The sequence below is a fragment of the Zasmidium cellare genome (genome assembly GCF_010093935.1).
Source record: "Zasmidium cellare ATCC 36951 unplaced genomic scaffold M409scaffold_51, whole genome shotgun sequence".
NCBI classification, from domain to species: Eukaryota; Fungi; Ascomycota; class Dothideomycetes; order Mycosphaerellales; family Mycosphaerellaceae; genus Zasmidium; species Zasmidium cellare.
Genome location: NW_022986995.1, coordinates 215,790 through 238,244, shown reverse-complemented (window position 1 = coordinate 238,244; position 22,455 = coordinate 215,790). Strand labels below are relative to the sequence as shown.

The 22,455-nt window shown below is 50.4% G+C and overlaps 8 protein-coding genes and 1 non-coding gene across 9 annotated transcripts; 3 read left to right on the top strand and 6 right to left on the bottom strand.

Annotated features, from left to right (window-relative positions):
* Positions 1-1,623: 1,623 nt before the first annotated feature.
* On the top strand, positions 1,624-2,139 carry M409DRAFT_37814 (uncharacterized protein; the record flags this gene model as incomplete). The annotated part of the gene is made up of 1 exon (XM_033810799.1): positions 1,624-2,139. A coding segment is annotated over one exon (516 nt), but the record flags the coding sequence as incomplete, so codon positions are not given.
* Positions 2,140-3,927: 1,788 nt separating this feature from the next.
* M409DRAFT_70682 (uncharacterized protein) lies at positions 3,928-8,565 on the bottom strand (the record flags this gene model as incomplete). Its single annotated transcript, XM_033818845.1, has 12 exons — positions 3,928-4,137; positions 4,196-4,683; positions 4,732-5,100; positions 5,164-5,666; positions 5,730-6,236; positions 6,289-6,537; positions 6,589-6,952; positions 7,015-7,095; positions 7,166-7,537; positions 7,586-7,783; positions 7,858-8,073; positions 8,160-8,565. 12 exons carry the CDS (start codon positions 8,563-8,565, stop codon positions 3,928-3,930), a joined length of 3,963 nt encoding a protein of 1,320 aa, XP_033661064.1.
* A 1,052-nt stretch (positions 8,566-9,617) lies between these two features.
* On the bottom strand, positions 9,618-10,797 carry M409DRAFT_70681 (uncharacterized protein; the record flags this gene model as incomplete). Its single annotated transcript, XM_033818844.1, has 4 exons — positions 9,618-10,157; positions 10,213-10,503; positions 10,543-10,687; positions 10,736-10,797. 4 exons carry the CDS (start codon positions 10,795-10,797, stop codon positions 9,618-9,620), a joined length of 1,038 nt encoding a protein of 345 aa, XP_033661063.1.
* Positions 10,798-11,080: 283 nt separating this feature from the next.
* M409DRAFT_60275 (uncharacterized protein) lies at positions 11,081-12,199 on the top strand (the record flags this gene model as incomplete). Its single annotated transcript, XM_033814412.1, has 1 exon — positions 11,081-12,199. One exon carries the CDS (start codon positions 11,081-11,083, stop codon positions 12,197-12,199), a length of 1,119 nt encoding a protein of 372 aa, XP_033661062.1.
* Positions 12,200-13,625: 1,426 nt separating this feature from the next.
* Positions 13,626-15,228, bottom strand: M409DRAFT_70679 (uncharacterized protein; the record flags this gene model as incomplete). The annotated part of the gene is made up of 4 exons (XM_033818843.1): positions 13,626-14,229; positions 14,282-14,484; positions 14,538-14,864; positions 14,926-15,228. 4 exons carry the CDS (start codon positions 15,226-15,228, stop codon positions 13,626-13,628), a joined length of 1,437 nt encoding a protein of 478 aa, XP_033661061.1.
* Positions 15,229-15,705: 477 nt separating this feature from the next.
* On the bottom strand, positions 15,706-16,931 carry M409DRAFT_29466 (uncharacterized protein; the record flags this gene model as incomplete). The annotated part of the gene is made up of 3 exons (XM_033809480.1): positions 15,706-16,358; positions 16,410-16,612; positions 16,663-16,931. The coding sequence occupies 3 exons, from the start codon at positions 16,929-16,931 to the stop codon at positions 15,706-15,708; spliced, it is 1,125 nt and encodes a 374-aa protein (XP_033661060.1).
* Positions 16,932-17,205: 274 nt separating this feature from the next.
* On the bottom strand, positions 17,206-18,201 carry M409DRAFT_29465 (uncharacterized protein; the record flags this gene model as incomplete). Its single annotated transcript, XM_033809479.1, has 1 exon — positions 17,206-18,201. The coding sequence occupies one exon, from the start codon at positions 18,199-18,201 to the stop codon at positions 17,206-17,208; it is 996 nt and encodes a 331-aa protein (XP_033661059.1).
* A 399-nt stretch (positions 18,202-18,600) lies between these two features.
* M409DRAFT_29464 (uncharacterized protein) lies at positions 18,601-20,712 on the top strand (the record flags this gene model as incomplete). The annotated part of the gene is made up of 1 exon (XM_033809478.1): positions 18,601-20,712. One exon carries the CDS (start codon positions 18,601-18,603, stop codon positions 20,710-20,712), a length of 2,112 nt encoding a protein of 703 aa, XP_033661058.1.
* Positions 20,713-21,277: 565 nt separating this feature from the next.
* On the bottom strand, positions 21,278-21,361 carry M409DRAFT_t62. The gene has a single exon. It is a non-coding gene; the product is annotated as a tRNA-Val (tRNA).
* Between the last annotated feature and the right edge of the window lie 1,094 nt (positions 21,362-22,455).

Sequence of the window (22,455 nt, the reverse complement as noted above, 5' to 3'; positions counted from 1 at the left end):
GGATTCCCATTTCCTACGACGGTCATTCGCGAACCTTACTGCAATACCGTTGGCTCGTATTAGCTCAGCGACGTAGACGTAAAACTCTTTCTAACACTACTAAGTCTAGTAAACATGCTTAATCTCCCAAGTAGCAAGCCTGTCAAATTGGGCGTCCTAGTTCCTTCTCGAGACTATCGAGAAGCTTATACGGACATCCTTTTCTACGTGTTTCGAAAAAGTTTGGTGGTTTGACTTAAGACGTACGGCTGTCTGCGGATCCCCAAGAGACCAGCAAATGGCACTTAGCCCTCTGCTCGAGCAAGCCCGAACGGGGGACCGATCTCTGCTCGCGTCATGCTATTACCTCGTTTTTACCCCGTCGACGACGACAAAATTAGCGTCCACTACGACATAACGACCATCGCCGCCCCAACAAGCAAGACGACCAAGAGGCTCAGCGCGGCAAACACATCACGGACGACGAGAATAGTGATTTGGTCACCAAGCCCATCTAACCTACCGACGAAGAAGGCAAATTTATTAAGCATCCGGAATTTGAGCTGGGTAGTGTTAGGTTCCGGGAGAATTACTCTTTGATCTGCCGCATTTGGATGGCGAGCGTGCCTTCAACGAGATTACGGCGAGGGTTCAGTTAAAGAGGCCGAATTTTGAGGAGTAGCTGGGGGAGTTAAAGAAGAAGAGGTGGTTGATAAGTATGAGGTGAGTTTGAGAGCTTGCCAACATGAGTCACTCGAAACAAGAGATGGCCGGCAGCACGCGCGACAAGACAACATATGATCCTTCAGTTCAGCGTCCCCGTCGACAGGCACCACTTCTGCACCCGGTCCAAGACTTCAAAGGCCAAGACCTACCGGGTAAAGCTCTGCTGAATTCGAAGCTATATTCGATCAAATTCAGCTCGCTTAAGGCTTGTTGGTATGGGCCCACCATATGCAAGTGCGTTCAGTCTTCGTCTCGATTGGCACAATTTATCCACCTGCCACTTGGCAATGCTGGAGCTGGAGTGAGGCGTGCGTGCCTATAAACTGCCTGGTTTCGTACCTTCATGTCTCGAGAGCAAGCCAGCTGGAGCATCTCCCAAACCGACCTCGTCTACCACTCTTAAACCACCACTTTTGGGCTGCCATCCTCGACTACCACTTTCGACTAGAACTCAACGACTTCACTGCACCTATAATAAAAAACCAGGCACGGTCCGTCATGGATCATCTCTGCGAAGCTTGCTGGACTATCTTTTCCGGCGGCTCATTGGACAGATATGCCATCAGTCACCGGGTTATGGAGGACGTCATGGTTGTGGAAATATGGCATGCGCATCATCTCTCGGCGGCCGCTCACCAACAGGCTCTCTCGGAGGGTTGTGTCCCATGCTCGTGGATACCAGTGCCTGACCGAAGAGAATACGGTACTTTCTTCTGCATTAAAAAGCCCGATTCTAGCATTGGAGGGAAGCTTTGCACGTTGATGCTTGGACAGCCTAGGTGTGCTCCTCGGACACCAGTTGAACCCCAGACCTTGGAGGAGGTACGCTCTCGCATTCCCTCACATCGTGTATCCCGTGCTTACCTGTCTCAGTACGTGATGATAGATGTTGTATACCTCGACCCATGGGGTAGCGGCATGAACCAGAACGAGGACAAAGACCGATTGATCGCTTTGAGCAGTCTTTCGCGATCTGCCGGTAATACTGGCTGGCCAGATGTGTTGCAGCTAGCGAAAGGATGGTTGAGACTTTGCTTGGAATCACACGACGAATGCCCGAGTCACACAATCCCTGCACGGCTCCCACGAAGATTGCTCGCTCTATCAGGGAGACGCGCAAAGCTGATAGACACAACAGGCCAAACTGTGTCGGTCTCGTATGCAACCCTAAGTCATTGTTGGGGAGGGATGCCGAGTTTTCTTCTGACCAGTCAAACCATGAACAACCTGCAAGAGGGTCTTGCATTCTCTGACTTCGATCCAACTTTCCACGATGCCATGTTGACGACTCAGGCTCTCGGCACTGACTACCTTTGGATTGATTGCTACTGCATCATTCAGGGTACCGACAACGCCAGTAGGAAAGACTGGCTCGAACAGTCAGTCTTGATGCACGAAATATACGCAAATGGCATTATCAACATCGGTGCTGCTCACGGGAAAGACTCCCGTGCTGGATGCTTTCAGGACCGGGACGTTTCGCATCGAGCTGAATGCAGTGTACGTTGGCAGCCATTTGATGACGAATCAAGCCGCAATGTCTACTATTTGCGTGCAGGGACTAGTAATGATGTGTTCGAGCTCCGCCAGACATTCTTGGATCTTCCGTTATTCGATCGAGCTTGGGTATTCCAGGAACAACTTTTGGCCCCGCGGATGCTGTATTTTGGAGATGAACGGATTTTTTGGAACTGCAAATCGAGCCATCTCACCTCGGAAGCCTGGCCATTTGGGGCTTACGACTTTATGTATTCGAATTGGAAAATGCTGACAGCCGGCTCCCTTACGGGACTAGAGAGGGGTTTGGAAAGGCAAAATTTTGACCAAATATTTGCGCAAGCCATATTGGGATACTCTGGGCTCATCCTCAGCTTTCCAGACAAGGACAGGCTTGTAGCCTTTGAAGGTATAGGACGAAGGATTTGCGAACTAGCTGGGACCGAGTATTTCGCCGGCTTTCCAGCTTCAACGCTCCCTTTTTCGCACTGCTGGAGAGGGAGGGATACACTCGATGAGTTCCTTGGGAATGAGTGGAAAGATCAATTTTCACCTTCTGCACCATCCTGGCATTGGGCGTCAACCATCAAAAGGCAGGTATCGTGGATCGGTCAAGAGCCATGCCGGAACGTACCCCTGATCGGCCTGGTACCTGATCATGGTCCGTTGGTGTCGTCTCATGAATCTCTTGGGGATCTTTTGTGTATTGGAAGGCCGCTTTGGATCTCCTCCGTCCTAGAGAGCGATGACGGCAGACTGTTCTGCCGCCTTGCGAGAGTTACCCCAGGGACAACCACTTGGACTCATCGTGTCGGCCCTGCAGGCGATCCTGAGATTCGTGCGCGCCATGTGATTAGGCCCGATGTTGAGCGAAAAGAAGACTTCTTACAAAAGCTTGGGTCTGTTCAAGTCTACTTGCTGCCAATATGTTGGCAATATCAATATAGTCATGAGGCTCTTAGCCACCTCTTCCGCCGTGGCGAGCAAAACGATTCCGGGGAGACCGACCATTGTCTAAATGGCAACCAGATCCGAGGTATGGTTCTCCATGATCTTCGCAGTATGAGATTCTCTAGGCACTTTTGGGAGACAATGACTATTCGGGGACTCGTTTTGAGCGGACTTCCCGACCACTCCTTTAGACGAGAAGGCAATTTTGCTGCATGGCCCCCCGAATTTACTAAAGAAAATCTCGCCACGTATCCCGAAGACATTTCCCTAGACTATGGAGGTGGAATTGTCGACGTTTTCGAAGCTATGCGGCAGACCAAAGCGCAAATGGTCATCATTCGATAGAAGACGAAACGAAGCCATTCCCTAGATTACAAATGCCGGATTCCGTCTTTTTCTTCAAGAACCCGTTTGAAACAAACCAATTGGCGAATTTTCCACTCCTATAGTAGGCATTCAGAGTTCTTGAGAAGTCAACTCTTTTTGATCAGTTAGCTCTCGAAACCGGTACGAGACTGGGCATTTGAGAAGATCGAGGGCAACATCGTTGGAGCGACGCCGAAATTCATTCAATTGCGCCTCGAGGACGGCGAAAGGGTTGATGCCAGACACGAACGGCTGATCAAAGTGCAAAATAGCTGAGCGTTCTCCCATGCTCTCGATCGCTTTTATTTCCAATAATATTACACAACGCGTAGACACATTGCGTGGCCATATCATCCACATCTATCCCACAAAGGTTCCAAGCACCACCCATTCTCTATTACACAGGCTCTATTCGACTTTTTTGGTCTTTTTCGTACGCAGCTTCATCAGGAGAAAGACCAAGCCGTAACTCGACATGACAAACAGCACCACAATTGCTGCATTTCGCCAGCCGTAGTAATAATCGTTCAAGTTCATCGTTCTTAAATAGTCACCTCCAGAAGTATACGCGCAGACCTGGCAGCCACTCGATGCCGAGGGATTGAGAAGATTTGCCCCCTAGCCCAGCTCCTTGCATATATGGCTCCAAGTATTCTGCACAAGTCTGATTTCCGACGGGATCGAAGATGGCCAGCTCGCTCTCTTTGCACACCACATCGATATCAAACGTTGTGAAGACTAGTAAAGACCCCATCAGATAGTTGAAAGGGTTGATGTAGTACAGCCAGTACTTCCAGGAATCCACAATCTGTGAGTAGGGTACGAGAACTCCAGAGAATCCAACCAGTGTAAAGATGACTAGTGGATTGACGAGCGAGGCAGCTACCGCAGAGGGGGCGTAAGCTGCGATAAATTGTCCGATGCCAGTGTACATGAATTCGTACATCAGGAAGACGAAGAACACTGCACCGGCTTTGTCCGAATCCGTACGAAATCCGACGGTGTAGTAGAAACAGAAGAAGAATAGGACGGCGCAGATGACCAGGTAGGGGAGCTCGGAAACGATCAATCCAGTGACGAACGCGATCCAGCTGTACATCTTGGACTTCTTTTCTCGGGCGTCGTAGATGTCTCGCTTCTCGATAAAGAGTGGTTGGAGTTGAGCTGTACCATATCAGTCGAAATACATGTATCGATCGAAGTCTGACTTACCGATAACCCCTGGTGCAACAAAGATGAAGTTGAACAGGGCGAACATTCGAAGCTGCATGTCGCCTACGCCATATCCAAGTTGCCAGAAGGAAAATCCAGTGAAAAGTCCGGTGAGGATGTAGAGCTGCAGCTTGTTGTTGATGTAGCCTGTGTTGCGATACAAGACTGTGCTGGCACGCTTTGACACAATCTTGATTTGTTCCCACAGCGGCATGGCGAATTCATAATTGTAGTCAGTTCCCCTGATGTAAGAGCCTTGTCGAGACTTCACTTGGACAATGGAATCTAGTTGCTCCAGTACTTGTGCATGCTGTGGTGAATCAAGCCAAACCTGACTCCAGTCTTTCGTCTTAGTATCAGTCACGACATCTGCGGAAAAGCGATCAATGTCAGCAAATGTCTCAACCAGAAGGAAACACATTGCATGTTTACCGATCATGTGCTCCGCGATGTTCATTTCCGGTGGGCAAGGGGCACCGTATGACGCAAAATAATCGCGAACGGTGTCACCGTTTTCGCCAATATCCCCGAAGTATACGGTATTTCCTCCTTTGGCCAAAAGGAATAGAGAATCGAATTCGCAGAACAGCTGGGCACTCGGTTGATGGATGGTGACCAGAATCGCCTGTCCTGCCGCTGCCAGCTTCTTCAGAAATCGTACAACATTGTATGCTGCTTGTCCGTCCAGCCCGCTGGTAGGCTCATCCATGAAGATGACGACACTTGGCTTTGCAACCAGTTCCACGCCGATGGTGAGTCTCTTCCGTTGTTCGACAGAGAGACCAGGACCATCGGCTGTTCCGACCAAGCAGTCTTCGATGTCTCGCAATTTGAGAAGATCGATTATCACATCGACGTACTTTAGTTTGTCTGCCTTTGACGTCGTGTGCGGTTGGCGTAAGAGTGCGGAGATTTCCAAGGCTTCACGAACGGTCCTATTATAGCAGCCTGGGTCAGCGTTGTTTCAGTAACACGTAAACGATAGAGAAGACACTCACGTCAAGGCCTCATGCACGTCCAGTTGTTCGCCAGAACCTGCTGAACGCTGGAAGCTTGCCGTCAACGGCTGTCCGTCAACAAGCACGGCTCCGCTAAGCTCTCCGTCCGTTTTGCGTTGTGCGAGAACATCCAGCAATGTTGTCTTTCCGGCCCCTGAAAACCCCATGAGTGCTCCCAGCATGCCCGGTTTAACCCACCCGTGGACATTGTTAAGAAGCACTCGGGGCCCATCGGGAGTCTTGACCGTATAGACAACATTTTTCCAAGTGAACGTCGATTCGTTCCGAACAAGGTTGTGATCCACCACCGCAGTGGAAGAATCATCCGTGGGACTGTCGAATAATCCTAGAGCCTTCTCGCTACTTTGAGCTTCTACGTCTTGAGGTTGCTGTGAGATTTCCTTGGCTCTCTCGCTGGGAACGAGAGGGGTTCCTTTCCGCGACTCGTTCCCTCTATGCATGGACATGAGAAGGATTGTAAGAGCAACGTAGAAGGCCCACCATACCCTGCGGATGGATTAGTGCGCGACCACTAGGGGCTGGACAAGAGCACGCTTACCATACAATCCCTACGCTTCTCCACATATCTGAATGACTATACTTCAGGCTGTCGAGATACTGAGTGCCAGTAACGCTCGTAGCTCCAGAATGAGCACCACGTACCCCTGTACAGGCTTTATTGGCAGTTGACGTATATCCTGGTCCACTAGGGACAAGATTTGGACCGACACAGTCTATCACCTTGCCATTGAATTCGTTGGACAACAGACCATTGTATGCATATGCAAGTGGATTGATCCAGTATATCCTGGGCAAGGATATCAGTGATAGAGAACCAATGTTGAGATGTAAGACATACCAGACAAACCAGTTACCCATCTCTGACTTCGGGATCATATATCCAGCGTACATCAGTACTGCCATCACAATGACCCCTGCGAACTTGCTTGCATCATCGAAGGTTTTGAATCCGGCGCGAACTGCTCGGAACAAAGCTGTGATGCAGAAGGTGCTTGAGACGATCAAGAACCAAAAGGTGAAGAATACTCCTGCGTCTGACGTGAGACCAGAGAGGAAGTATGCCACAACACCAAAGGCCGAAACTTGGAACAATATGATGGGTATGTCAAGGATTGTTTGGGCGAGAGTCCAAGCAGCTGGATGATAGAAAGCAAAGCTTTGGTGCTTGTCGAGAACATTTCGTCCTGTGAAGGAATCCGTGACTAGGAGAGAGGTTTGTCAGCTGCTTCTCCAGCGGCGATGGGGTCTCAGTGTGAAAGCTGACCTTCTGATTGTGCAATCAAAGCATTGAACAAGATCGTGACGAATATAATTCCAGATTTGCTGAAGAGGCCGGCGGAGTTGTCTGGAAATCGTGAGCGGTTAGCAGATCTTTTGAGACGGTATGTACGGTTTACATCCTTGTGCTGGCCTACCTGGAGCGTTGTAGAATAGCGATCCGGCAGCAAACGCTTGGATCAAATTGGAGCCCTGCTTCACGATCAAGTTGGATTTGTCTCCCAATATGATCTGGACTTGTCGCCTGACTGCGGCATCGAGCTGAGTTCCAAACCCGACCGTGACCGGAGACTTCCTCATCAGTAGGCTATCATGCTTCTCGTAGGCGATAGAGCGCTCGAACTCTTGAGTATTTTTTATCACTTCTGGTCGGCTGGCATGGTCATATTCGCTCGCCATGAGCTTTCGAATGCTAGATCCGTTGTAGTTAGCCAAAATGTCAGCGGCCATTCTGGGGAATGTCATCTCGAAACCTGGACGAATTTTCCGTTCGGTCGGGACAGTCACGCCTGTGAAAGAATAAGCCCTTATTACATTTATAACCGGCGTAGACGTACTTGTGAGAAAATCTGCAACGTTTGCTCCATCAGCACAGACGAAGCCAAGATCTTCCATGAATTGTCTCGCAGACTTGGCAGGTCCGTAGTATATCTGAAGCCCCTTTTCCAGGACAAGCACCTTGTCGAAAAGCTCGTAGATGGCATTGCCAGCCTGGTAGAGTGTGAGAATGGAAGTCAAACCGAAAATATCCGACACTGCAAGCGAAGAGCACGAAGTCAGTGAGTATCTCGGACAGTAGAGCGCGGTCTCAACCCTTTGCTGTACTTACTGGTCCGAACGGCCTTGACAAATTGCAAAGCAGTGTTGGCATCAAGGCCCCTGGTTGAGTTGTCCCAGCAATAGATGCTGCCACGAGTGGCCATTGTCTCAATGATACTAACTCGCTTCCTCTCGCCTCCCGACACGCCTCGGATGAATGCGTCTCCAATTTTCGTGTCGGAGGTGTGTGAGATTCCCAACGCCTTCAGCAAGAAGTCTCTGGCACCTTGAGTCGGGTTGCAAAATCGATGGTTTGTTGAACCGTCAAGCTGGGGAAGAATATCTCGTCTTCAGTATTCATCACAATCTGACCTCGATACCGAGCAACGTCTTTGGCATCCAATGAGCCATAATTGACCTCGCCGTCGATTGAGGCGAAACCAGCACGTCGATTTGCCAGTACTTCAAGAAGACTTGTGCAGCCAGCCCCGGGTCGACCCAGTACCAGAAGCATCTCTCCCGGCTTCACGCAGCCATGGCTGTTCTCCAAGATTGTTTTTGTCGACGATGTAGCTCCGGAATGGCCCTTCTTCAGCCTTGCAGGTATGAACTGAGACCAAATATTCTCATTGAACGCAGCTTCAGCAGCGACGCCTTTCACTGTGAGATTCTCCCATGCAATGCCCAGTCTTCTTGTACCATGGTTTTCGTGGTTGTCAGGGTGTTGCATTGCTCGGAATTCGGGCATCGTGTTCCATCGCAGGCGATTGCTTGCCATAGCGTTCTCAGTCTCGTTAGGTTCGTCGCGAACGCTGTCGTTTGACAACGAGGACGCAGGCCCGCTCATCGTCGTACCGCGATTACCACTCGAGTGGTAGTGTGATAGAATTACGCCTATTGAAGAGAGCGTTTCTATTTTGCTGTTCGATGGAAATGTGAGTAGACTGTCGGTATTGGTGTGTTGTACATAAACCGCCGTTGTTGAATAAAAGGAGCACCTATATACATTGGACGGATTCAGGCACTATATAGTTCTGTGGTTACTGGGTTGATGCCACCGCACTTAGACCCATGAGTCCGATAGTTCCATCAATTGTTGCATCTTCTTCTCAGCAATGTCGGCGTCCGCACACTCACAGGGGGCACCAATCTCTCTAACGGTGGACACGTATGCCAAGTGCAGGCGTGAATACGGCCGTTGGATTAGAGCTTTGTCAAGCTATCAAAGAAACCTGACAGGAACCATCCAAGACCTTGGTCGGCACGTGCAGATTACTGATCATGTATCGTTATCGCGCAGTCGAAAAGCCCCGTGCTTTGTCCTGTATATCTACGACTGCATGCAGTGCTAAGATATGATTCGGCAGAATCCTTCGAAGGATAACGAGTAAGGCTTTGCAGCCTGGTCTCTATGCACTAAGCTCACACCTTCAAGGCCTGTTTTTCGTCTCTTTACACTTATGATCAATTCTTCAAAGGCTCCCGCCACAGGTGCTTAGTTTACTCCAAAGTGATAGAGTCAAAGAATCGGGCCAAGACGAGTACTAGTAGAGGAAGACAACGGTGCGAGAAGGAGATTATTAATCGTCCAATGAACCTTGCCAAAACCCGGGTTTGCTCTTGGCGACGTGGGTTATTCGCCGCATTCGGGACGAAGCAGCTGTTGAAGCAGCTGGCATGAACCCTGATGCCGTGTTGTCTTGCTTGCTAGTGTTACGGGCGACATGCAGCTACAATTTTAGTCTCCCGGGATCAGGCTGAGATCACAAACGCGAAATGTCATGACGGCATTCTATAATGCTACAAGTGTCCTCTGTCCACGGAAAAAACTCACTTCAACTGTGCCAAAGCCTCCTCCGTATCATACTCATACTTCAGCTCACCGTGCACGTAGCTCGCGGCAGTCGCCTTGCATATCATCCAAGCCCGGTTCAAAGCATCCACCAAATCTTGCGGCAAGGGCCCCTTCTCAAGATTCCGAAGATTTTGTTCGAGTTGGGCCTGGCTCGAAACCCCGATAACAACGCCATCGTTGCCGCCATCCTTGATATTCAGTGCAGAATGGTTCGTCAACCATCGAAATGCGATCTCCAACAACGTCAGATCATGCTTCGTTGCCGCGTCTTGCACGACTCGCAATGCATCAAATGTGGAGTCTTTGAAGTATCGGTCCCTGTACATGCCTCCGACTTCCTTGTCGACATCGGAGTAACGGCCTTCGCTTGGGATTGCGTCGAGCTTGTATTTGCCGGAAAACAGCCCACCTGCTATTGGGTTATATACTACAATATCCAGACCGTACCGTCGACAAGCTGCAACTAGCTCAGGTTCGATCGAGCGGGTGATAGCGTTGTACATGCATTGGAATATCTGTTGATAGTCGTTAGATGCACAAATCGTGATACAACAGAAGCGCAATGCTGACCGTCGGTTGTATCCAGCCATTAGCTTTGCAAAGCATCACGATCTCTGCAAGCTCAAATGCACTGTAGTTTGACAGTCCAAGCTGAATGAATTTTCCCTGCTTGTGCAACCCATCAAGCTTTCTCAACGGCTCTTGGAAGGGTATGCTACGGTCCGCCCGGTGCAGATAGAAGATATCAACACAGTCTGCGCCCAGCTCTGACAGAGACTTGTTGAGCATGTCCTCGAGAACTTCGGCCTTGTGAGCTCCGGCACTGTTTGTTCGGTCTGCACTGGCATCGTACGGGTACCACTTGGTTGCACAAGACAGTCCCCTTTCTTTCTATCTTACAGCTCGGGTGAAGGTTTCCTGCTGTCTACCTACGTAGACTCTTGCTGTATCGATCTTGTTGTAGCCTTGGGATTGAAAATAGTCTAGGATAGAATTGTAAGTCTCAAGAGATGTAATCCGTGCGCCTGTTGACGGGTAGGGGCCGCTGTAAGTATCGTTAGAACCAAGATCAGCATCAATGGAAATAACGTACAGTATCATGGTGCCCAAAATGACTCTGGGCTTTTTGTGTGATCCATTAGATTTTGAAGTCATACTGGCTTCTTGATGGAGAGCAGAAAGAGCGGCTTTGTGAGGACGGCCGGGTTCGATTGGAACCACAAGTACGCTGCGTTAACAACTTGATCGTCTGACGTGGATGGGGAGCATAGAATCAGCAATCGTCTTCCATATGGTGAACGAACTTGTTTCTCCATCAAAGCAGGAACATTTCCAACTCTGGCCAAAATTTCCGGACCTTCCCAATTAGGAAATAAGCTTCCTCAATATATTCATCTACTACTCAACCTTGATGGCTTCAGCAACCAAGAGCTTCAACATGGCCAAGCATCAGATGAAAGCTCAAGTCATCGAAGCCTTCAACAGTCCCTATGTAATCAAGGATGTCCCAAAACCAGAGATCGAAGACGAGAACGAGGTCCTCCTCAAACTCCACGCAGCTGGCTACTGCCACACAGACGGAATGATGTGCTCAGGACAATGCAAGCCCGATCCACCGAAGTTCCCACACATCAACTCGCATGAGATTGCGGGGGAGATTGTGGCGCTGCACAGTAAGCCTTCGAAATACGCTCAGGAGTACAATATTGGAGAACGAGTGATTTCGACCGGAAGGCCATTTCATCCTTGTGGAAAGTGTTTCGAATGCCTCGACACTACAAGACCGGGCTACGACGATGGTTATTCGATCGTCTGCCCGCATTGCAGCTTCAATGGCATGAGCAAAGATGGTGGCTTCGCTGAGTATGTTGTGGTTGACGCGAGACAAGTGGCTAGGATTCCGAACAATGTCAAAGCCACTGATGCTGCTCCTTTGAGCTGTGCTGGAATCACGATCTACGGTGCTCTCAAGAAGGCCGCTCTCCAACCTGGACAGCGAGTCGCTATCATTGGTGCTGGAGGGGGTCTGGGACATCTTGGTTTGAGGTTCGCCGATGCCATGGGGTACCGCACGATCGGAGTGGATGCTGCTGATGGACCGTTGGATCTCGCAAGGTCACTGGGAACGAAAGCTGACATTGTTGATGCTCGAACAACTAAAGTCGAGGAGCTGAAGACAAGATTAGGACAAGAGGATGGCAAATCTGTGCGCGAAGAGATGGGCGTTGACGCTGCAGTTATTCTGGTCGAGAACCAGAAAGGCTTTGATTTCGGGTTTGACCTCGTCAAAAACCATGGTCCTTGCGTAGTCGTCTCATATGCTGAAGCTGGCTTTCGAATATCTTCCCGAGACCTCGTGTACAGAGACATACGAGTCGTTGGTACTATCCTCGGATCGATCAAGATGCTGCAGGAAATGATGGATCTGGTTGCGAAGAACGACATTCGACCGGTGACGACTGTCTTGCCTTTTGAAAAGTTGAACGAGTTGGTCGAGGAGTACAACAAGGGCAAGGGTGGAAAGTTTGTCGTTGAGATGGCTTTACAATGTCAATAGAAATCGAGCAGCGCAAATTCGAAGTGAAGGCTAGAATGCTGTCTAGAATCTCACAATTCACATTCGACTGCTTGTGGGCCCCTTTTCGCCATTTACTTCTTGGTCGCCAGTACCATTATGAAAGGCCACTTGACCTTGATCCTTCGATCGCCCATGACAGCTTTCAACTGCTCCAACTCCGCTTCGATCTTGCCTTCAGGCTCCAAGAAAGGAGCAAAGTTGTGGAAGTATGTCGGAAAGAATTCGTAGCCGACTTCCTTAGCGATAAAATCATCGTGGACTGTCTCAATCGAGTCGCTGTCACGAGCTCGAGAAGGGGCTGGCTTCAGCCACTCGGGCCAGACGTGCTCATGCGGCAAGGAAGTAATCCGGCGGACGTCTTTCCAAGTCTCGGGATCGAACTCTACGTTGTGGTAGCGAGATTGGCCTGTGCCTATGCCTTCGCCAGTGTCGATCGGTCTGACCTCTTCGTGGATCCACAGCATAATCTTTTCTTTGCATATCTTGATGATTGGGCCAGCCGGCTCACCAGGAGCTGCGATTGGCACTGAGCCGTAGCTAAATGCTGACACAGTTCCTCCAGGACGTAGCAAAGGCGCAAACTGGGCCATGAGTTTCGTCGGATCTCCAAAGTGAATGCATGTGCCTGCCGTGATCATGTCTACAGGCTCTCCACCAGGTAGGTCCTCGTCAGGCTTGAACTCATCGAACTTTCGTTGCACAAAGCTGACGGAGGCCTTTTCTGCTTCTTTGCTGAATCTCGCCCGGGCCCTCGCATTGTATTCTTCGCTTGGGTCGCTGAACACCACATGCTTGAATTTTTGGAGCAGGATCCGAGTGACTGTCCCGCCACCGGCGCCAGTGTCCAATGCGGCATCCTATCGTCCATTGTAAGCATCATGATGTTGGAACAAGAGATCGTACAGTTCTGTGCTGTAAGGTGGCCGATGTGATTCGTATTCGTCCCAGTCGACTTCTTTACAGTCCCACGGATTCTTGAGTATGTCCTTGTACTTGTCGTCAGGCATCACGAAGGTCCTATGTAGTTCGGGGAAGCACCTCTGGGCGATAGAGTGATGGATAGCGAAATGCCTGTGAAAGAAATAGAATATCCGTGTGGTGTCCAGTCAGGTACTCGCCTTTTGTGCCCTTGGTGGAGCCTAGCTGATCTACAACTCCATGCCCTGTACCTCCCCTCGTGGGAATCCTTCACGTAGAAACCGAATGGACTGCTATGTCAGAGGTGACGTAGCTTCATCAGCTCGCTCGTCGCACTTCAGTCCATATGCTTTTAGATCCACCACGCGTGGGATTACGCTTGGTGTAGTCTCTTAGACCGTGAAGAAGCCTTTCGTGTATGAGAACAGTGCAAAAGCCGCTCTTTGAAGCACAGGCATAATCGTGGCATCCAGCGGATAGTTACGCCTCATGGAGCGTACCTAAACCCATCAACACCCTCCAAATTTCTCACCTTTCCCTCATCAGCCAAACGATTCATCCGTCGAAAGTACATACTAAGCGCGAAAGTGATCGCAATAAACACGAACTGCAGCCCGATCGTAGTCCACATCCCAGGGAAGTATTCAGGGGAATCTTGACTCCTGAAGACCGTCGAACCACAGATTCCACCGATAGCTCCAGCACTGATGACAGCTGCGCTCGCTACTCCTTTCTTCTCCAATCGTCCTGTTTGGTTCGGCACGTAAGATAGCACACTCGGTACGTTGGACTGGATTCCGTAGCTTGCAACGAATAAACCAAAGTAGCGAACGGCAGGCGGACCAGTGTAGAGGATAATTAGAAGACCAGCAATAGCAAGCAGCGCCTGAAAGCACATGATAGGCCAGCGTAGCTTGATCTTGTCGGAGACCCATGCTGCGATGATGCTGCAGATGACGGAGAACACAGTCGGAGGAGTCGAAAGCAACTGAGCTCGCACGTAGGAGAAGTGAAGACCTTGTCGCAGGATGATCGGGGCAAAGTAGGCGAGAGAGTAGATGCTCGAGGCTGCAATGAAATATTGCAAAGAGCTTTACACATATGTCAGCAATGCTATCGTTTCAAAACTAATTGTGTTCTTACTAGAGCGCCAACTTCCAATCCCAGAGCATCACAAGCGTCTCTTTCACGGTCGGGTGTTTTATCTCTTTGTCGTCACTCGCTAGCCGGACTCGCTCGAAAGCAATATGCTTCTGTCTGTCGTTCAGAAATCTCGCCCGCTCCGGAAACTCGATCAGGAAGAAAGGCGTTGCAATGCCAGCAACGATTGTGATCAATCCTTCCACCTAGATAGACGTCAGTAAAAGCTCTTTTTATCTCTAACGTTCTTCGATCTCACGATGAAGATCCACCTCCAACCCCTCGCGTACATCCCATCACCAACCTCGATCAAACTCAACCCGTAGGCAAGAATTGGTCCAAAGGCCGAACACAGCTGTGAGGTCATCCAGAAACCAGAGATTCTCTTGGCCATCTCGTAGGGTCGGTACCACGAGCTGACGATGAAGATCCCGCCGGGCAGCAAGCCGGCCTCAAAGATGCCCAGAATCGCTCGACAAGCCGCAAGGCTGTTCCAGTTGCGAACGAATCCCATGCCGAGGACGGAAAGGCCCCATGCAATGACGAGGAAGGACATCCAGAGGCGAGAGCCAATGCGACGGACGAGCTGAGAATGTCAGCCAATGCCGTTAGTCTCACTCCTTGATCGATTAGATCAACGTGCTTACCCAGTTCGAAGGTATCTCGAATAGCCAATAGCTTGGGAAGAAGACCAACAACGTAATACTGTACCTCGCACCCACTCCCAGCTGCAAGTCTTCCTCCATTCCCGCAATGTACGCAAAGGGCATATTCGCTCGATCAAGCAGCGAAAGGCCAAAGATGATGCACAACATCGGAAAGACCCTTAAATCAACCTTGCGCTTGACAGCCGTCTCTTCCTCCGGAGTCCAATCATGAACGACGGCATTGTCTGACACCTTTGGCGAGAGATCCTCGACATGAGGATCTAAGGGCTGCTCCTTTTCCATGATGACTGCTGCTCTGGTGGTCTCACAGGATCAGAACCAACGTTGTTGGTACTCACCGTGGACCGAGTCTTATACGTATTCCTGTTGCGAGGAGCGTCACCCGAAAAGCGAGGTTCTCCTCTTTCGAGCCAAGAGCTGGAGCCGAGCCTGGAGACGCTGTATGTGGTTCCGTAGAGCAGGTACTTCGGATCGACAGCTTGGCGGTATGTCTTTGGTCGTATCCGAAGCATGGCAAGGGCGAGTAGTGCTCTACGGAGGAGTACATGTAGCTGCGAGCTCCACGTGCTGCAGACACAGCGTCGAGGGCTCAATGCATAAGATCACAGGTGAGTGGCAGTGAGTTCGCCCGGGCAGCCGTATCGTCGACTGAGCTCCAGAAGATCTTTCAAATAATACGTACCTAATGCTTACACATCAGCTCCCTGCAGTCTGTCATGTCGTCGTTCCTGAAGCCTCATTCAGCATTGCCGCGGGATCTCATCGACCAGTCTTTATGTCGTTGAAGATACTGGGTAGAGCACCCTTTCCGAACTCTACCAAAACAGTCTCGTGACTACTCCCTGGCCATTCCTTACTTTTCACATCCACCATCTCTTCAATACCACTCTGTTGCCAACACTCGTTGAAGAATTTCTGTCCACCCTTTCCGATCATTATGTCGTCTTCGGCAAAGTGCAATCGCACTCGAAATTTCTTTGCATCTGGATCTTTGCTTAAACGCTGCTGTTGAAGCTCGGCAATGGTCTTGATGCAGGCCATGTAATCGTCACATGCACCCCAGGATATTGTTCCTCGTGCTTTCGAACACAACAGCGCCTCATCATTTGCGCCTTTCAGACTCTCGGCCATTATGTATTTGAAGTGGATGTCTTCGAGATCCTTGGCCGTTTCTTTGTCAACGCCATATTTTGCCTGTGCTTCAGTTTCGTCGTTATCATCGACGTCAGATTTGTTGCCAGAGAACAAGCTGCCAATGGAAGAGACCACGCCGCCCGACCAGGATGTTGCGGGAGCAATGTTTTTGTTTACGAACATGCTGATGTCGCTCCAGGCCGAAAAAATGCTCGGCGGAAGCTTGTTCACAAGTGACATGAGTGCGACTTTCGAATGCTCGCTATGAACCCAGGGGCCTGTTGACTGTCAGTCCATTGGCATAGAAGCTAAGAGCAGAACGGATGTACCAATGAAGGCTACGAAAGGGGATTCAGGATCCAAGATCTGAGGAAGTCGATAAAGTGTATTGAGCGTGTAGACCGTGCCGGCGCTGTGTGTAAACAAGGCTACATGTTTGAGATCGAGGTGTTGCAACAGCGCGGTCACAGTCTCAAGCCAAACGTCGAGCCGGTGCTCCAATGGTACAGGCGTAGAACCTCCGATGCCAGGGCTGCGCTTCATCAGCACAGGTTAGAAATTCCTAGGATTTAGTGTTCGTACCGGTCGACTGCAATGGCTCTCATTCCGGTTTCTTGTGCCAGCTTGTCGAATAGCACGGCGAGATATCTCGAGCCGAACATAGGACCAACGAATAGAGAGGCGGGTAGAGACTGGTCGTCGAAGTTACTTGTCGTTGCGAACGTGACTCTCAACTTCTCATGGGAAGGTGTTTGAGGAAGCCAAAGATGCTGGTGGAAGTTTCGTGGAGCTATCTTTCGAATCACCTCAGTCTGGCGGTCCGCCTCTTTCGTCTGCTTTGCTGAAGCCATGGTCGGATCTGATCTCTACGGAGAGATGAGAACAAATAACCGAAAGACGAATTTGTTCAAATGTTTGTTGGGGATGTCGCTCCCTCTCGCTCGCACCTTGTGCGGCGCAGCCCCAGCTGAAAACAGATCGGACATTCGGCACGGGTTGTCGAGGAGACCAATGAAATGTTTCGAAACTCCACTGCACCGGGACGGTGGTTCCATTGGCCATGCAGGCCCAACGAACAGGAAAATCTCCAACCAGACTCTCCTGTATTGCTTTAGGCAGTAGCAATCAGCACTGGAGAGCGACTTGTGCAACGCCCATTGCAAGTGATGAGAGTCCGATAATCCAACGGAAGATGTCCTTTACGGAAGCTTTCTTCTCCCGTTTTCTAGCCTCTTCATTCTGCTCTTCGATGGCAGCCTGGACTCGCTGGACAATGTCATCGTTGAGTCTGCGTTCATCATCCTTGCGGATGTCGATGCTGTCCAGGTTCACGTTGCAGAGCGTGGCATCGTCGTCCAGAGACGGCCGATTCTGGGCTTTCGCTGCCTTCGCCTTCTCTTCGTCCTCTTGCCGAGCTTTTACAATGAATGAGAAGGCCGAAGTGCCCTTCAAGCTCTTGTTCTTTGCCATTTCTTGCTGAAGTTCAAGAGTAATGTTCGGCTTGCTTGCAAGTCTTCTGATTATTGCTTTGGCAGTCTTGTGCTGGTCATCGAAGCGACACATAACAGATCCACCTGCGATCATTTCCTTCCAAAAGTCTCTTCGAAGGTCGCCTTCTCGCACGGCGCAGTGCTGCTTCTTCTGGTCTTCGATACGCTCCGGCCAGTGTGTCGTCACCAAGAGCACATTGCCATAGTTTTGCTCTCCGCAAATGCGTTTAATGAGTTCGAATTGGCGCAACGTCTCGCCTGTCATTCGCTTTGCCATGATATCGTACAGATACAGGATTCCACGAAGGTGAACACCAAGTTGGCTCTGGAGAGTCAAAGTTTGAGCGATCTCTCCCAGAATCTTTGCATCTGAACGGCGCAAGTCTTTCCATGTATCGTTGAAGCCTGGTGTGTCGACGAGAAGGTATTCGTTGCCGTCGACTTTAGCAGAGACCAGTTCCGGCTTCGATGTACAGGACGAAAGATGTGCCGATTCTCGAACTTCCTCAAAGTCGTCGCCTAATACCTTGTTGCAGAAGTGGCTCTTTCCAGCGCCGGTCTGCCCAATGATCAAGATCATCGGCGCAGACGTCTTTTCGAGGTCCAGCTTACTTACGATGGAATCTGCCATTGTTCAACTGTGAAGTTAGTAGGTTAGCAGCAGAGGCAATACTCATGCTGCAAAATAATCCCCATCGCAGCAGTCTCCACCACGTGTTCCTCGCGTAAGGAGGCCGCCAGGCGATGCAGCACCGCCACCTCACCTTTTTTGGGAGCTCTGCGAGCGCCTGGAGGGCGTGGCATTATTGATTCATGCAGCCCGCAACGGAGGGCGGACCTTGGCGAGCCTTGGATCCGAGGAATCATGCGACGAGAGCAGCTCTATGACTGTCGAGACTATCTCATTGACGGTTTTCACATTCCATCGATATCAAGGCGTGTTAAACAGGAGAAAGAAGCAACGAACGCGATCGAAGAACCGGATAGGCGGCGCGCAATCCCGGCTGAGTGATCCGGCAACTCACCGACGATGCCCCAAAGGCTCATCGTTGGCATCGACTATGGCACCTCAAACTCTGGCGCAGCGTACGCCCTCTTCGATGACTCGTCTGGCGACAGCAATACTGAGATCGAAGTCATTAACGACTGGCCTCACGGCGGCAGCAGCCACTATGCCTCCGACAAAGTACCTTCCGACATAGCGTACGGCGCAGACAAGAAGCCAGCAGGCTTCGGCTTCGATATCCCTCACAATGCTCAGACTCTGCAGTGGGTGAAGTTGCTACTGGAACCGGATGACCTCCGGAACAAGAGCGCTGCGAACGCATCGAGAGTCTGGCGATCGTACGAATACCTCGACGAGAGACATCTGAATAAGACTCCAGTCGATGCCGTCGCAGACTACCTACGATGGCTATGGCATATCATCAAGGCGAAGATCGAGCGCGATGAAGCGGATGCCGAGATATTTGACACCGCGCTGTTGACCGTGGTCTTAACGGTACCGGCGACGTGGTCAGAAAGAGCCAAGTATTGCATGCAAAGAGCAGCGAGAGCGGCTGGCATACCGGAGCAGTCGATCAAGCTCATATCAGAGCCAGAGGCTGCCGCGATATTCTCTCTGAAGAAGCAAGCCAAGAAAGGGCAGATCACAAAAGGCGACTGCGTTGTCGTTTGCGATGCCGGGGGAGGGACCGTCGATGTGGTGGCATATCAAGTACATTCGCAAGACCCGCTGTCGCTTGATCAAGTCACAGTCAGTAAAGGCGACTTTTGCGGGTCTGCTTTCATCGATGCAGAGTTTCAGAATCAGGTCAAACAGATTCTCGGAGCGGATTGGAATACGTTGGACGACGAGATCAGGGCCAGGATCGAGGACGAATTCGAGTACAAGATCAAGCGGACGTACAATCCTAGTCTGCCCAAGAAGCACTCAATCTCGGTGAACGGTTTAGAAGATGACGAGGATCGCGATATTTTGAATGGCAAAATGAAGATTGACGATGCTGTCCTCAGCCAGGCCTTCGAGTCCGTCATGACACCAATCGGCACTCTCATCGACGGCCAGATCGCAGCTTTGAAAGAGAAAGGGCTTGAAGACAACCTCAAAGGTATACTACTTGTCGGCGGTTTCAGTGGCTCGGAATACCTTCATACTCGAATGAGGGAAGAGTTCCCTGGCAAGAACGATATCAAAATATGGCGGCCTGATAAGACGTGGACATCTGTCGTGCAAGGAGCTGTTGCATGCGAGGCTTCTGGAAGCGGCAGCGTTGCAGTCGTCCATTCTCGGTTGTCTGGCTACAATTACGGTGTTCCATACGCCACGGATTCAGGCAAGAAGGTAAAATGGCTAGTTCGCAAGGGTCAGCCTGTCCAAAGCAATATGGCGACCGAGCCGTACGGACTGCGAATAGACGACCAAGATTGGCTGGACGAGGACTCACATTGCCACCTGCTGGTTCCCCTGGTGCGGTCAGAGGAAGACGATGCTTCCGACGACTACGGGCATTTGGTAACACCGCACGCCGAAATCGACTGCAGAGTGCCAACACATCTACGACATAGCAAAGAGGCAACACTGATCCAAGAACGACCCCGAAAAGCATGGCATATTCCAGCTACTCTTGTGCTATTTCTCGACGGGGCAGTCATCTCCTTCAAATGCAGGATCCAAGACGAAGAAGTGGGCGTGACGAATGTGACATACTTCCGCGAATCTCCTGCAGAGCAAGATCTTCGACGAACGTCTACCCTCTCCATACCACGTCCGTCTCACCGCGCCGATAGCGTCATATCGGAGGCATCATCTGCTAGCAGCAGATCTAACTCCTCAGCTGGAACGTCCATGCGGCCGGCTTTATCACCTTCTCAGTCCTCATCGTCGTCTTCTCCCCGCAGAGGGTTCTTCAAGCCCCGAGCGGGGACGTGGTTAGGTGTTCCGACGACGATTCAGACGAAGAGGGAGAAGAAAGCTAAGGAGAAAGACAAGTTGAAGAAGGCTTCCACGTCGAGTGAGAAGTTCAACAAGGAATCGTTTGTGCCACCGGAAGGGCTACCTACGTATGAGCGGAAACCCTCGGGAGACAGGAAGAAGCAGGAATTGCAGCCTTGGATGGTGGAGTTTCCGGGTGTGTTTTAACCACGCACATATCACTGCAGAACGGCGTTGTCTAGAATGGCCTCCGTTTCGGGATTTCGGCTGGTCTAGTGTTGAGTGAGGGGATTTTTGAGCTTTGTTTATCGACCAGTTTACGATAGCGAGTGATACCAGTCCATTTCACGTTCGATTTGTCTCTCGAATTGATTCAAAAACGCCTTACTTGCATCCGAAAAGGTCCCGCGTTCAATCCGCGGCCGCCGTGCATATTCAGTAGACTGCTCTGTGAAACGAAACGATTGAAGCCTGGTTCTTGCGTCCACTTTTTCTATGCCGCAACAGTCTCACTGTGACTCTTTAAATGGTGCTTTTGTACTCGGGTCTTGCTCGACGTCAACAGACAAAAAATCATTCTACGGTCGACTTGACCAGGTTACCCCTTTGACGCGGGTGTAGCTGTCGTCAACCAGAAAAGAATGATCGTTACGGTGCTTACCAATTGCTCCAAATTGACATCAAAGTAATGCAAAAGAGCAAAAAGACAAGGGTTTTTGACCAGACCTAGTCATCTCATCAGCAACTGAACGCAACTTTGATGACACGAATATTTCTTACCGCGGATTGAACGCGGGACCTTTTCGGATGCAATTCCGGTTGTAAACGAAACGTGATAGCCACTACACCACCCGGCCATTGATTTGTGTGTTCCTGGAGACTTTACTTCTCCAGAAAGTTGTGGGACGAGAGCTTCGTTACCTACAAGTAAGCTCATTCTAAAAAGCCGCACTTCGGCCGAGGGCAGCTCTGCAAGAGCTCTCAAACGTTGCTCCCTTTTGCAGTTAATCGTTCCATCGTCGTTCACGTCTTGTCCGAACTGAAAGAGTGCTCAGGGGCAGCATACCCAGGTGGAAGCTGATACCTGCCGAAGCAGTCTCGTTGCAGCGAAACAACGCCAGACAAACACTATGAATCTCCATACGAGGCATATCCGAAGAACGGCGTTCAACAAGATGCGGAATGGCTTTATCAGATGCAGAGCTTGCGTTGCGGCTTCGATAGATCACCGCCAGTTGAAACCGCTGGACCCGCTTATGTGCAGAGAACGACTCTACCATTTTCCATCTTCGACGTTGCAGACAGCAAAGGCTTCTTAGTCCATTGGATCTTCTAAATGGCCCATTTCTATCTATTTGATGGAGATGGTCCAAGTCTGCGTTTTGCAAAAGTTCCCATTCGTGACATGCGTGGCTTTGCCTGATTTGGCTTACAGCCTTGCGAGGAGCGTGTATAAATTAACAGATGTGGCCAACGACATGATGAGATCATTCGCTGCGACAATGCCGAGCCAAATCAAGATCGTATTCTCTTTGAGATTGCTGTGGACCATGAATGCTTCTGTTTCGGCATCTATCTAATGGCATGATACCCGGATGTAGCAGTGGAATATGAGAGACAGCGGAGCTTGAAAGGGCTTTCGAATGCCATTGATCAGCTTGAGGTTTCGACGCTGCGTGCCTGTTTTCTCCGCGGTCATTCACTCCACCAAGGCAAGATGCAGTGGCGCGACGTGCTAGTGGTCTGGCTTTTTCTTGAGAAGTTTGGAGAAACGTCTTCGCAGGACTCCATTCCTTGTCATATCCTTTGAGATCTCTGACAAGCCCATGAGGTCTGTTGTCATGACCCATGGGTCTTATTTGATTTGACGGATTGTTAATGATCTAGAAAGATCTGCTTGCACCGACTTGCTCGCTGCCTTTGTAGCAGACGTGCGTAGAGTCCTTGTCC